The sequence below is a fragment of the Asterias amurensis genome, chromosome 3, assembly GCF_032118995.1.
Source record: "Asterias amurensis chromosome 3, ASM3211899v1".
NCBI lineage: Eukaryota > Metazoa > Echinodermata > Asteroidea > Forcipulatida > Asteriidae > Asterias > Asterias amurensis.
The window spans coordinates 15804499-15819532 of NC_092650.1; the positions used below are offsets into that span (position 1 = coordinate 15804499).

The 15034-nt window shown below is 39.0% G+C and overlaps 2 protein-coding genes across 2 annotated transcripts; one reads left to right on the plus strand and one right to left on the minus strand.

The window, feature by feature from the left end:
* Positions 1–414: 414 nt before the first annotated feature.
* On the minus strand, positions 415–10923 carry LOC139934727 (borealin-like). Its single transcript, XM_071929110.1, has 8 exons — positions 10782–10923; positions 9005–9188; positions 8665–8793; positions 7352–7530; positions 5947–6086; positions 4802–4915; positions 3832–3967; positions 415–2039 (listed from the first exon to the last, which is right to left on the minus strand). The coding sequence occupies exons 2-8, from the start codon at positions 9141–9143 to the stop codon at positions 1890–1892; spliced, it is 987 nt and encodes a 328-aa protein (XP_071785211.1). The 5' UTR covers positions 9144–9188; positions 10782–10923; the 3' UTR covers positions 415–1889.
* A 78-nt stretch (positions 10924–11001) lies between these two features.
* LOC139934950 (AFG2-interacting ribosome maturation factor-like) lies at positions 11002–15012 on the plus strand. Its single transcript, XM_071929376.1, has 5 exons — positions 11002–11063; positions 11294–11609; positions 11965–12144; positions 12558–12673; positions 13809–15012. Exons 2-5 carry the CDS (start codon positions 11314–11316, stop codon positions 13847–13849), a joined length of 633 nt encoding a protein of 210 aa, XP_071785477.1. The 5' UTR covers positions 11002–11063; positions 11294–11313; the 3' UTR covers positions 13850–15012.
* The last annotated feature ends 22 nt before the right edge of the window (positions 15013–15034 follow it).

A 15034-nucleotide genomic window follows, 5' to 3' on the forward strand; every position in this document is an offset into this window, starting at 1 on the left:
TTTGTTAACGTTTACCTTTCCTTATTGTTTTTTTCTAAGCGCTACAGGTCTTGAATTCCCCAGATGGATAACTTTCCGTATGGCGCCACCACTTTTTCACTCATTTTTACAAAAAGGGATATATCAATCAGGTAAATTAGATATTATATTATTTCATATCGAATGAAAAAGTGGTGGCGCCATACGGAAACTTTTCCGGAAATTAGGTCAGTTTTTTAAGGAGACTGCACCGTCAGATTTCCCCAACTTTTTGTATGAAGAAAGGTGCCAGCCCAAAACTGGTTCAGCTGTCCCGAGACTCACCAAAACATAACCCCAACCCCTTCAAAAAAGATTGGTCGCCTTTGAAAAAAAAAAAAAAAAAAAAATCATACAAACTCATCAAAATGAAACAATTCAGTACGCCTACATGTTAATATTCAATTTTATTTAATATTAAGTTTTTAATTTCTGCTGCCACACCTGTTCAGTTACTCTTTAATGTTCAAGTTTTAATAACCAAGTATAACCAATTTATGATGATACACTCTGTCAAAGAGAAAAGGTCTCAGTCTCCATAATACTAAATCACATAAGAACTTTTTTTCAAGTGTCATAATATTTACAAAGCTAGCGGTTTGGATTAAAAACTTGAAACACGGGAGAAAAACAAAAAATAACCAGTGATGTTGATATTGATTTACTTTCTTAAACATTTCCTGTATTTTGTGTCACTCTACTGAACATTTGCCAAATAATGACATACAGACCTGTGTAGGTACTATAGGTTACTCAATAATAGGTCATAATTTGCATTTGTTTATAAAATATTAAACTTCAATTTTAAATCACAAAGGGAAACTGACTGGGTTTGGGTTGAACAACCAGAGGTGATGAGAGTAATTACTAATGAAACTTGGATAATTCAAGGGTACGTCAAAATTATGCCATTTCTACTGTTTGGTAACCCCTGGGGTTATATATTTCATGGAGCTTTTGGAAATAGTATCCAAAGCACTAGAGGAGTAGACAAATGAGTAGGATTTCTTTACTTATGGTAAAAAAAATATTGTCTGATTTTCTTCACCAGGCCAACATCAAAAATAAGAATTCAGCCAAAAGTCTGAACAATCTCACATCCCTGCAAAGTATAATTAAAACTGTCAAGAGCAGGATGTGAACCTGTGATAACTAGATTAAAGTACAGGCGCTCTCCCAAACTGAGCCAACTTAACCTCATCTTGGTAGTTTCCCTCCTCCCATTTGTGTTCAAGGTGCCAGCCAGAAGCATTAAAATATTAAAATGTATTCAATACTAAACTATTTACATAAACAAAGATCGTGATTATCTCAAAGAAGGTACATTGATGCTAAGATAACTTAGACCCTTTAAACGGATTCGGCCGAGTGATCACTACTGTAAAACAAGCCATCTTTGAAACAAACACAAGTCCTTCCAAATCGCACAAAATATTAGGAGGTATACTAATGACTATGACAACTAACATAAGGAGCTATTTACAGTTAAATAGATCTAACTTGATCAAAGGTTTGAAGGCACTACATGTACACTCCAAAAGAGAATATAAAATTTGGTGTTCTGTACAGACAGAGGCAAACTTTTTTAACCATTCAACTCCATCACCCAATTCAGATAGCCTTTTGAATAGTTTTATGGGGACAACTTTTCTGACCAAGCAGGAAACCACAAAGTAAAAAGAAAATTAATAGATGTCAAAATTTGCATCGGGATAAAGAACATTATTTTGTTTTACCCATACACCAATGTGTATCAAGCACATGCATACTTAACACACATGGGTGATATTTTATAAAACCAAATAATATTCTTTATCCCTGATGCAAACTTTAACATCTGTTAAATTGCTGCTATAAAAAGCTGGTGTCACTCAGGGGGATACGATCACACTGTCTTCTTGACCCGTTGAGCAGGTCTTCAGAATCTTGGCCAGCTTGTTTTGCAGTAGAAGGATATTTTGACGTGTCGTTTCATTGATACTCATGTCAACCTTAGGCGATGAGCCCACAATCTCCAAGGCCTGAAAGAAAGTTTACAAACAAAAAAAACATAATTTTTATTTGTTCGATAAGAAGTGTTCTTTTAGAAGAGAAAAAAACTTACAAGCTGTTGGTCTTGATGTTCCCAAAAAATACTTATTTAAGTATTTGCTTAGCGTGAGTGTATTTTGCTCAGCAGTAACTAGCTTAAAGCCATTTTACACTTTCGGAACAGAAAAATAAATAAAAGTTCACAGATTTACAAATAACTTACAGGGTTTACAGAAGGTAATGGTGAAAGACTTCTCTTGAAATATTATTCCATGAAATGCTTCACTTTTCGAGAAACCATTAAAACATTTATCAATTCTCGCTAATGAGAATTACAGATTTTTTTTGAACACATGTCATGACACGACGAAACGTGGGGAAACAAGGTTGGGTTTTCCCTTTATTTTCTCCCGACTCCGATGACCGATTGAGTCTAAATTTTCACAGGTTTGTTATTTGATATAGAAGTTGTGATACACGAAGTGTGGGCCTTGAAAAATACTGTTTACAGAAAGTGTCCAATGGCTTTAAAGACACTGGACACTATTGGTAATTGTCAAAGACCAGTCTTCTCACTTGGTGTATCTCAACATATGCATAAAACAACAATCCTGTGAAAATTTGAGCTCAATTGGTCATCGAAGCTGCGAGATTACAATGAAAGAAAAAAACACCCTTGTCACATGAAGTTGCATGCTTTCCGATGCTTTATTTCAAGACCTCAAATTCTTATTCTAAGGTCTCGAATTCAAATTCGTGGAAAATTACTTCTTTCTAGAAAACTACGTTACTTCAAAGGGAACTGTATCAAACAATGCTTTATACTATCAACAGCTCTCCCTATTAATCGTTACCAATAAGGTTTTATGCTAAAAAATATTTTGAGTAATTACCAATAGTGTCCACTGCCTTTAAAGCACATTGCGACATTGGTAATTGTCGAAGATCACAGCAAACATTTTTATGTGACCCAACTTATTCAGAGCTGCCAATAGACCTTATACATTGACGTCATCCAGCCACCATCTCAGAGGAAAAACGGTGACGAAACAATTGAGACGCACAGATTTGTACGAGCGGCGCATTATAGTATTGGCCAATGAACAACCTCCTTTTGACCTCTAGGTGAGGGTGCCCTACTGAAATGATGTCATGTGCATAAGGTCTATATTTTCATCTTCTAATTAGGGAGATTTTGTACAAAAATCAGGGAGATATTTAGAGTTGTATTCAATAAAATAGGAAAAAAAAGTTTCCAGAATCAAGGAGATTTTTAAATTTGCTCATCAGAACAGGAAAGACAGGTTTGTTTTCAGAGAACTTTCTGCAGAAGCAGGGAGAAGTTGGCAGCTATGCATTTAACATACCTGAAATATTAACAAGAATGTGAACATTTTGGCTCCATTGGTCTTTGCAGTCACAAGGAAATAGCGGAAAAAAACTTTCTCTGTTTAATTTTAAGAGTGTGTAGTGACTGTTGCTATGTATATTTAGTCATGCAACAGCCGTTATTTTGGTACAGAAAACATGTACATTGTATATTATTGCTACATGCAACAGCTCCTACCGTGCTCTCAACCAGCACACAGTTCCAGACTGCTACCCTATACCACACTTGCAAGACGACACGGCAGGACTTCACAGCAAAAAGGTATTTTCGAAACTGGACCTCGTCCGCGCTTGGACCTGTCCATCCTGACGCAAACGTATAGCTTCCCTTTAAAACCGAGTGGTGCAATCGTTTCTACTTTTTCAAAACCCCAAAGTCTGAGTTTTACTTACTGTGCCATCACCAAATTTGATGATATTTCCGTCTGGTTTAGCGCTAGGTAAAGAAAGGGGACTGCCAGACAATGACATCATAGTCTCTCCTCGTCTCGCTTCACGCATTGCACATGTAGCTGGCGTCACTGGCAACCTGCAATGAACAATTTATAACAAAATATAATACTAATTAACAGTGCTTATAAAGGAGGCATGATCACAGCGCTTGACAACATGAAACCCTCACACAAAAAGTATACATCAAACATTGTGAAAACAAACAAAGCAAGCAATCATGAATAAAGACATCAATTATAAATAGATGTTAAATTTTAAGTCAAATCTATTTCAAATAAGGCCTTGAAATGAACTGTACTCTTGAAGGGGCACAGGCTACCAAATTTAGTGGTGGGCAATAAATCAGATTTTGTTGGAAGTCTAACGAGGGCAAGGAGATCAACAAAATTATTCGTGTTTATGTGGGGCCAGGTTTCCAAATTGTTTGTGTCATGGGGGCCATGCGATAAGTTGATTGGCCTTTGGATTGTGTTATTTCTCACCCCTTATCATTAGCTGTGTCTCAGACCAATGCAAAGTGGACAATATTTACAATCTGTGCTGGGCAGCATAACGTATTTTGCTCAAGAGTGCTGGGCAAAACGTGAGAGTCCTAGTGTAGATTTCACCAAACTCTTCCGAACTTAGGATTAATCTTAGGACTTAGGACGGGTTCAGTTCCGTATCTAAATAAGTAGGACGCATTGAACCCATCCTACGAGTTAGGATTAATCCTAGCGTTTCGTGAAATCGACTGCATGGCAGGCCCACCCAGTACCGCCCACCGTGGCTACAAGGCTACAACACTGGGCACAGCAACTCAAGAGGAAAATGTAAATTTGTACAGGCACACTGCACAGGGCACTACTGCAATTGCTGCGGACCCTTGGGTTATTTCTAGGCCTGCTTAAGGGCTTGAGTAAAAACTGACCTGGGATCAAACTTGGGGGTGATCGCTGGTGTGTCCCATCCTGAACCCAATGCTTTCCCAGCTTTCCCGGTCCTGGCAGCTGGTGTTACAAATGTATTCCTTGCTGATGCTTTCCTGAAAAAAAGAAAAGGAGAAATAAAAAAAAGGCTGTAGCGAACTGATGACTGGACAAAACAGCCCTTGGGGTATTAATGGCCTCATGTTTCGATTCTAGCAGAGTCATTTTCCATAATGGCTTCCATTTGCCATCTTGGTGTTAAAATGTTGATGGAACCGATTTGTACACGCGGTACAAAGGATTGGCAAATGACAACGAGCCGTTTTACACTGGTCCCTGTCTTTATCAGCAAGACAGGTATTGGCTTCATAAGCATACATATGCACATCAGATTTAACTGCAACTCTTCAGGACCATGAAGGCCATGTGAAATGAATGGGAGGTCAAAGGTGATGATGGCCATGCCCTAAAAGGCAGATATCTGGCGTAATAACTAGGAGCCTCGAAGTGTGACGTCAGAGTTTCAGGCTACTTCTGTTTTAACCACTAAAGTGAGGACGCCCTTCCCAAGTGACGCCCACATGCGAGGTCTTTACATTACGTACACACAACAGCAGTGTACAACACTATTTGACTTCTTCCTTTAAACCAATGTGTATTTAAAGGAACACGTTGCCTTGGATCGGACGAGATGGTCTATAAAAAAGCGTTTGTAACCCTTTGTTATTAAATGTATATGGTTGGAAAGATGTGTTAAAAGTAGAATACAATGATCCACACAAGTTTGCCTAGAAATTGCGTGGTTTTCCTTTTACTGTGTGAACTAAAACGGTCGGCCATTTATGGGAGTAAAAAATTTGACTCCCATAAATGGCCAACCGTGTTAGTCGACGAGGTAAAAGGAAAACCGTGCAATTTCGAGGCATGTTTGTGTGGATCATTGTATTCTACTTTTACAGCATCTTTCTACACATATGCATTTTATAACAAACGCTTTTCAAAGACCACCTCGACCGGTCCAAGGCAACGTGTTCCTTTAAGCATTGTATACCATCTACTCCCTGATTTGTTTTTAGTTTTACTGCACCTTGTACAGCCAGCAGGGTGGACATGTGCACAATGCAAATCTTTATAATTGTTATAATACCTTGTAGATCTTCGGAGTGTCTGTGGTGGTCCTGCACTTCCCTCTGTGTTCACATTTTGGTTTGTGCCCAGAACACTCTTCTTTTGTGTTTTGCGTTTGGTCGCTGTCGTGGTTCGCTTCCTTCCCTTGGCTGATGCTTTCTGTGTACAACATTGCAATGGAAGTAATAAGTCAAGTGTTCAAAACTAATCTTACCCTCTGACCATTTGATTTGAGCACTTTTCCGAATGATGATAGACTGTGCCAGCCTGTGATAAGATACCATGAGGTGAATGCATATCTGCACACAGGCTTGGAGTTAACCAAAGCACCCACAGCAATTGCTGTGGTGCCCTGTGCTTTTACTGTTTGCAAGGTTTTAATACAAGTTAAAAGTTTCCTCAAAGGTGCCCCTTACCAGAGGGAAATTGTTGTGCCCACTCAAGAACAGTATACAGTCAACCCTCCAACTATATGACCCTTCAACATCACCCAACAAGGTTTTACACAATATACAAAGCTAGTCTGCTATGAATGGAACCCTAGATACATGAACATGAATGTTGCATGGAGAATATTCACACCGCACGTATCTACCAAACAAGGTACATGTACTCAAGGCGCTGAGTATATACAAACTTTCAGTAAGATAGGTTATTGCAGTGATGAATTTTGAGACCCAATTAGTTAGCACCTTATAAGGGTTTACAAGGTGCTACGGCGCATACAGCGCAGCCACAGCCAGGAACACCGGGCCAAACCCCTTCTCTTTTCGATAATTGCACTGGGTTCTTTTACACGCGTTACACAACACATGAGACCAACAGCTTTACGTCCCATCCGAAGGACGAAGCAATGGTAATTTTTCTTACTAAAGGACACAAGTGTCACGGCTGGGGATTCAAACTCACACTCTGCTGATCAGAAACACCAAAGTTTGAATTCGGTGCTCTTAACCGCTCGGCCACGACACTTCCAAAATAATAAATTTTTGCACCGACAGGACGATATTATATTGCAATCTTTTTCTACTTATCAGGCAATGATTGTCAATACAGTGTCATGGTGCCAAAAACAAATTATTAAGGACAAAAAATTGAAACCCTTCTTTTGAGTTATCATCTGGTTCTTCCCACGCACAAGCTAGTGTACCGGGCTGATTACAACTGATATGCCAATTTCGTAACAAAACAAATTCAAGTTCACAACAATCATAAATTATAAAACAATTTAGAACACCCCACCATGCACAAAATGGCTGATAAAACAACACAAATAAAAGCATTGTAAACATTTTCTGAAGGACCACATTTCAGATCATGCTTACACCATCAAACTTCCTGAAATTTGGGTCCTGAAAGTCTCACATTTTTGAGAAATCCTGGGGAGCATCGTTATTATCAAGTCAAAGTCAAAGTGGGCAAACCTTTTTCGTGGCTGTCGTCCCCTCTGCACCTTGAGTACTCTCTGTAGCTGAAGACTCTCCCTGGGATGAGGAGACTGTCTTGTGCTCTGCCGATGTTGGGGGTAGTATTGATGAAGTAATAGAGTCAACGACCTCCGTCACTTGATGCAACATATTATTGTTGACACTACCTCCCTTGGCTATGGTGGCAAACACAAAGCACCGTTAGACACTAACAGTGGTGTCAATCCGTGTCGAACACAGTACTTAAAGACACTGGACACTAGTGGTAATTATCAAAGACCAGTCTTCTCACTTGGTGTATCTCAACAATTGTACATAAAATAACCAACCTGTAAAAATTTGAGCTCAATCGGTTGTCGAAGTTGCGAGATAGTAATGGAAGAAAAAACACCCTTGTCACAGGAAATTGTGTGCTTCAGTTGAGATTTTGAGACCTCAAATTCGGAATCTGAGGTCTCGAAATCAAATTTGTGGAAAATTACTTCTATCTCAAATATTACGTTACTTCAGAGGGAGCCGTTTCTCACAATGTTTTATACCATCAACCTTTCCCCATCACTTGTTACCAAATAAGGTTTTATGCTAATAAGTATTTTGCAAAATTACCAATAGTGTCCACTGCCTTTATAAGTCAACACTGGCCCTTGACACTAAAACTACTGGCCTCAGGCCAGTAAAATTTGAGCCCTGTTTTTTCAAACAAGGCTCAAGCCAAGAAGAAAACATTTAAAATGAAAAATAATTAAAGGAACACGTTGCCTTGGATAGGTCGAGTTGGTCTTTGAAAAGAGTAATTGTAACCGTTTGTTAAAAAATGCATATGGTTAGAAAGATGTTGTAAAAGTAGAACACAATGATCCACACAAACATGCCTCGAAATAGCACGGTTTTCCTTTTACCCCGTTGACTAACACGGTCGGCCATTTATGGGAGTCAATTTGTTGACTCCCATAAATGGCCAACCGTGTTAGTTTTTACAATGAAAGGAAAACCATGAAATTTTGAGGAAAATTTGTGTGGATCATGGTATTTTACTTTTAATACATCTTTCAAACCATATGCATTTTATAAAAAAGGTTTCAAATGCTTTTTATAGACCAACTCGTCTGCTCCAAGGCAACGTGTTCCTATAAGAGGAGCTGCAAAAATAATGCTTTTCCTCTTAAATCAAAATAAATTAACACACACTTTATGGGGCATAACTCTAAGGTAATTATTCCCCGGGATAAATAAAATGAAAGATTTTTTAAAAAAATCTACGGTAAGCACTGACATGAAAATGGGCCCTGATTTTTAAGAGACAAACTTACCCATAAACTCCGCCCTTGTCATTTCTCGTATATTCTTAGGGAGCTTAAATAGCTCCATCATACAGGCGTGATTGATGGCCGCACATATTGCCTTGCACTCATTATCTGCTTGAAGAAGGCAGTTAGCCACTGAGGGAAAAAAAATGAGATGAAATATATCTTTTAAAAAGCAATTCTTGTAACACAACAATATTGAGCTGTTTCTCACAAAGTTTTATTCCATCAACCTTTCCCTTTCATCAATCGTTACTAAGTAAGGTTTTATGCTAATAATTATTTTGAGTAATTACAAAAAGTGTCCACTGCCTTTAAAAATTGAGTGTTATCTAGTCATTCAAACCTCTCATGTCAAAGTCCTTGAGATACAGCTCCAGCTTTTCCCTTTTGTCTTCGTTGCTGGAGTTACTGCTCTCGTTGCCTCCGGATGGTGCCGATGCTTTGCTCGACTGCACCGTCTTCGTCCTCCTCTTCTTGGGCATTTTGTCTGTTGATTTCTCGGCGATTGGTAATGGAACAACAACTAGCTAGAAAAACAAGTTATTATATAATTTTAATTTTCTGTAAAATAAGCATAATGTCACCCTGGAGTCCTGTACATCGGTACTACCTCTAAAAAATGAACAACTTACACAATGCAAAATGGTTTGAACCTTATATTATAGTAAACGCTGTCAATGGCAAAATCACTTGTTATGATAGATGATTAAACCGCTTCCAAACTCCCGAGAAAATTGGGGTGAAGTTTGTTTTCCAAAGTCTGGAAACTTAATTGTCCACCCTTCAAATGGTTCAGCAAGAGTTTTTAATAAAACGTTTTTTTTAATAGACTAAACCTAGCGGGCCTAGGCTAAAATGCGTCCATGTCGGTGACAAAAAAGAACATCGCCATTTAATTTTTTTTATTGGACTATTAATGTTAATAAGCGTTTTGTTAAAGGAACACATTGCCTTGGATCGGTCGAGTTGGTCTTTGAAAAGCGTTTGTAACCGTTTTTTATAAAATGCATATGGGTAGAAAGATGTTGTAAAAGTAGAATACAATGATCCACACAAACATGCCTCAGAATTGTGTGGTTCTCCTTTTACCTCGTCGACTAACACGTCGGCCATTTATGGGGGTCAAAATTTTGACCCCCATAAATGGCTGACCGTGTTAGTTCGCACAGTAGAAGGAAAACCACGCAATTTCAAGGCAAACTTGTGTGGATCATTGTATTCTACTTTTCAAACATCTTTCCAACCATATGCATTATATAAAAAACGGTTACACACGCTTTTGTTTTGACCAACTCGTCCGATCCAAGGCAACGTGTTCCTTTAAGGGTTTTACTGGATTGTTGCATACAGAGCATGATTTGCCGAAAAGCGCCGACCATGGATGGAAACTACGATCCTGACGGCTCGGCGACAGTTCGGTACTTTGGCACTGACTTCAGCATGTTCAGTGTTATGTTAACTAACGACAACGTCGCCCTAATTTCTGGCAATTTTGGTTTCAAAAATAATTTTATTCTAATAATAATATTTGTAATTTGTAAGGCTTGCACCTTCAACAGGATTAAGCTTTTTACATGGCACGTGGGTGGGACCATTTATTCCTCCATGGCCGGGCCATGGAGTGCGTTTTGGCTACCCCAACCAGAAACAATCAATGGTCATCGGTTGCGCGTTTTCGCGTGTTCGGTTGAGCGCGGTGACAAGCTGTTCAGACCAACCAGTAACGGACTTGTTGAGTCGGTTGGGTAGCCAAAACACACTCCAAGGAAGGTGGGACCACTGAACTTTTTACTTAATTTTAATATTGTAATTGTATTGTAGTTTTAGTTTTTTTTACATCAAAAAAATCAAATACACTGAGGCCAACCACCAGACCACACAGTGTGCAAATCGAACATTTTCAACTGTGGGTGCCGAGTTTTTATTTGTACATGTACCGAGTTTGTGGTGTCGAGTATGCAAGGTGCCGAAGTGACCGGAACACGTACATTCCCACCAGCACCAGCATGTAGTAATAAAAGGTAAAAGTACGACTACGAGTTTCAGGTTTTTGTTTTTGTTCGTAAATATGTACTCAGAAATAGTTAATTTTATCGCAAACGTAAAATTATCATACTCACCCTGTGAAAAGACAACTAAATACTTTATGTAGGCACAATTTACACTTCTAAATGTCAATCATACGAAGGTTTACGGTTCGAGAAAATTTTGACATTTTTTTCTTCTTGATTGAATAAACCGCTCGTTGAACAAATCTCGTTAAGATTAGCGCAAGCGCAGTTTGTTCAATAATATTGGTTGAGCGCCCTCTCGTGACGGCAAATGCTAGGTTTTTGTTATGTTGTGTGTGTACACAAAAAATACACGTGGGTGTCGCTAGCTACACACATGCAAAACCGGAAGTAAGTTATGATTGTATTAAATTTTGCAATGTCGTTGACGAGTGTTGTCATGGGTCTCAAATGTAGTTATTATGTATGTACACATGTGTAGTTGTTCTGTCGCCAGTGCAATTCTTTTTATGTGGAGAAGTTCTTATTCCGCCCGGCCATTAATGTCGGGAGGATGGTTAGTAACCCGGTTACGTTATCGCAGCTATAATTTCAATAACGATTTTTTGATCTTCCACCAGACAACTTTTCCTTCTGAATAATGTCGACAGTGCATAAAGTAACAACCGAACATGGACTTGAGTTTGTGCACAAACAACTTCGGAAAACTTTCAAGATGGTCAAGCAGCAACAGTTGGTCTGGCAGGACGTCACGGTAGAATCCCTCTCGTTGGTCAAGTCACTGACAAACTTAGGGGAGCAGCTGCAGTGTTCTCGCCTTGCTGCCCAAGAAGGCAGCTCTGATGTACTGCAGCAGTTTCCAGACCTCCAAGCGAGGCTGGAGTTTAAGCTGCTGCAATCAGCAGAGGTGGTGATGACGCGGTTGAAATCTTGTCTGTAAGTTTTTTTTAAATAATAACAATCATAACAATTTAATAGATGTTAAATCATTTGCAGTACCCGCTGCTAAATCATAGGATTCAAACTGCCCCTAGCTTTCAGACAATCTTGGTGGTCTAGTTGGTATGACACTGCTCAAGAATGGCAGAGGTCGTGGGTTTGAATCCAACCCGAGTAATATGCCTCTGATATTTTTTCACAGAACTCTGGTAAGTCCCGAGTATACAGTGCTGACACACATCGGTGTACATTGGTATAAACCAAATGAATAACAATAATATTTATTTCTCCAGGGTCGTTACCAAAGTATGGCCCTACCTTTCACTGTCATTTAAATTTGTTCTTCCTCCAGAGAGACGATGGAAGACGTTTGCCACAAACACATGCAGTACGGTACCTACTCACTCAATGCATATCACAATCACTACAGGGAGATCGGCACAGTGAAGGTGTCTACAGCCTCGGCAACGTGGCCATCTATAGCAGACATGCTGCAGTGGGTTACAGATTTGAGCGTATTGTACAGGAGAACGTATCCTTTATGAAACAGCCGAGGGCGCTGTTCATGCTGGTACCACCTGGGTCAAGTCGACCATCGGGTGATTTTGCGTGGTACCCAGGAAGTATTTCATGTGTAGTTAACCATGGAATTTTAGCCTAGTGGTTGACAAAATGGTCGCCACCCAAAATTGCTCAAGGTCAAGGGGCACAACACATTTGGTAAATAATTATTCCAAAAGCACAAAAATTGCTAAGCAGTGAACATTTTGACTGAGCAGAAACTGCTCAGCTAAATGTCATACAATGTTCATTGTTTGTGACTGGTTGCCTGCTGATTTTGGCTTAGCGTATAACTTGTTAAGCACAATTTTCTGCTAGACTCTTTATGCGATGAAGTCAATGTACAGACTCTTAATGCTCCTTGACTCTGAACGACTGTCCCAGTTTTGCCGAGAAGACGTGGATGTTTGATACGGTCTCGTATGATAGTCTAGATGAGATGTCGGGATTGGTGAAAAGGTGGTCAAAGAATGACAAGGAACTGACGACTGCAGTAAATAGTAAGATTGCAAAGTGAAATTGTAACTCATACCCCCCCCTTCCCGCCCCCTCCATTCCCCAAAACATACACTCAACTTGTAAACCCGGTAAATGAAGAACTGCTTTGTTTGCATGTACTTGTTATTGAATCTAGCGACAACCCCATTGATTTTCATTAGCAAAATTTCAAAAGCCAAAATTATTTGCTAAGCAGAAACTGGCTATCAGCCAAAATGCCATACAATGTTTATTGTTAGCGCCTGTGTTCCTGCTAATTTTTGCTTAGCAAAAGAAATTGCCCAATTACCATTTACTGCTAGACACCTTTATGGAATTGGGACAAGTGGTCGATTTCACAAAGAGTTAGGACTAGTCATAGGAGATGTAAAAAATGCATGGCTAGTCCTCAGTTAGGGCGAGTAACTCGTCCTAACTCGAGATAAGACACCAGTCCTAACTCTTTGTGAAATCCACCCCAGGGCTGGTGGTGTGCATTTAAAGTGTACCATCAAAGCGAAGTGAAGAAAAATAGATGCCTTTAATTGTGTTAAAGGCAGTAGACACTATTTGTAATTACTCAAAATAGTTATTAGCATAAAGCCTTACTTGGTGACGAGTAATGGGGAGAGGTTGATGGTATAAAACATTGTGAGAAATGGCTCCCTCTGAAGTGCCATATTTTTTGAGAAAGAAGTAATTTTCCTTGAATTTGATTTCTAGACCTCAGATTTAGAATTTGAGGTTTCGAAATCAACCATCTAAACGCACACAACGTTGTGTGACAAGGGTGTTTTTTCTTTCATTATTATCTCGCAACTTCGACAGCCAATTAAGCTAAAATTTTCACAGATTTTCAATTTTATGCATATGTTGAGATACAGCAAGTGAAAAGACTGGTCTTTGACAATTACCAATAGTGTCCAATGTCTTTAAATTCCTCATTTTCAAGGGGTTGATTCTCGCACATAAACACTGAAACCAAGTTACATGTATGTGGATTTTTTAAACTATTCTGTTTGTAACATTCTTTGCTTGACAAAACTTTTAAAACAATTTTCACACTAGTCAGTGTTAACTTCAATTGGTCTTGCAGATTGTTTTATAAAATTTATTTTGTAATTCAGGTATTTCGATTGCGTGTTACTTTCCCGGTAGGTATTCTGTCTCATGTGGAGTTCTTCATGGCGGATGGGTGAAGATCAGTTTATGAAATCTTTTGCATGGTCAACTAAAGCAGATGTTTGACACACAGCCTTTTCGCGGCTTATAACCATTGCCCTGATAAGCATGTACAGTGTACTGCCATTTTTGGAGATGGTATGTACTGATCTTGATTTTGAGAAAGACTGAGAGAAGAACAGGATCAGTTATGTACTGATCTTCACAGCGCTTGAAGGAAGACGTTGTTGAGATTGATGGCTTTGAGAATGAGAAGAGAATGGGATCAGTTACGTACTGATCTTCAGTAGAACTTGAAAGGAGAAGAGGCTTGAGGCTGATGTCATTAGAAATGAGAGGAGAACGGGATCAGTTACGAGACAACCCAATGAAAATTTAAAATGGATACAAAAGAGGAAGGGATGGAGACAAAATTAAAGGACGAGATTTTAAAGGAAGAAAAAAAAATAGAAAAAAAAAGGACAAAAAAGGCTATAGAGAGATCAGTTATGAACCAACCTGATGAAAATAGCTAAAAAGGAGGAAAGGAAGACGCCATGGAGACAAAATTTAAGGATAGGAGCTTTGGTACTGGACACATTTGGCAATTATTCAAAATATATATTAGCATCAAACTACTTGGTAATGAGCAATGGAGAGCTGTTGATACATGGAGTATAAATTATTGTGAGAAACAGCCCCCTCTGAAGTAACAAAGTTTTTGAGAAATTGAATTTCTCACTAAAATATTTGAATCTGAGAAAGACTTCAGGCCGGAAGCCCTTCTCAGGCATCTGAAAGCACACAAATTTGTTCATTGATGGCGTTTTTTCTTTCATTATTCTCTTGCAACTTCGATGACCATTTAAGTCTAAGTTGTCACAGGTTTGTTACTTTATGCATGATGGGATACACCAAGTGAGAATACTGGTCTTTGACAATTACCAAATGGTGTCCAGGGGGTGGATTTCACAAAGGTAGTCCTAACTTAGGACTAGTCCTAAGCAATGCTAAAAGATAGGACCAGTCCTAAGTTAGGATGAGTTACTGGTCCTAATCTTAGGACCAGTCCTATCTCTTAGCATTGCCTAGGACTAGTCCCAAGTTAGGACTACCTTTGTGAAATCCACCCCTGTGCTTTTAAAGTTCAGTATCTTGAACATTTACAACATTGTATTTTACTGCATATTATTTGATGATGACGAGGAAATAAAAACACATAA

Bases quoted from the DNA above. Each gene is read 5' to 3' on its own strand.
- LOC139934727 (XM_071929110.1), bottom strand. From the start codon at position 9,143: ATGCCCAAGAAGAGGAGGACGAAGACGGTGCAGTCGAGCAAAGCATCG. The intron at 7,531-8,664 runs GTAAGTTTGTCT...TTGCCACCATAG, and splicing joins GACAAGGGCGGAGTTTATGG to CCAAGGGAGGTAGTGTCAAC. The intron at 3,968-4,801 runs GTCAGTTTTTAC...TGTTCATTGCAG, and splicing joins ACCCCCAAGTTTGATCCCAG to GTTGCCAGTGACGCCAGCTA.
- LOC139934950 (XM_071929376.1), top strand. From the start codon at position 11,314: ATGTCGACAGTGCATAAAGTAACAACCGAACATGGACTTGAGTTTGTG. The intron at 11,610-11,964 runs GTAAGTTTTTTT...TTCTTCCTCCAG, and splicing joins ACGCGGTTGAAATCTTGTCT to AGAGACGATGGAAGACGTTT. The intron at 12,145-12,557 runs GTATCCTTTATG...CGACTGTCCCAG, and splicing joins AGCGTATTGTACAGGAGAAC to TTTTGCCGAGAAGACGTGGA.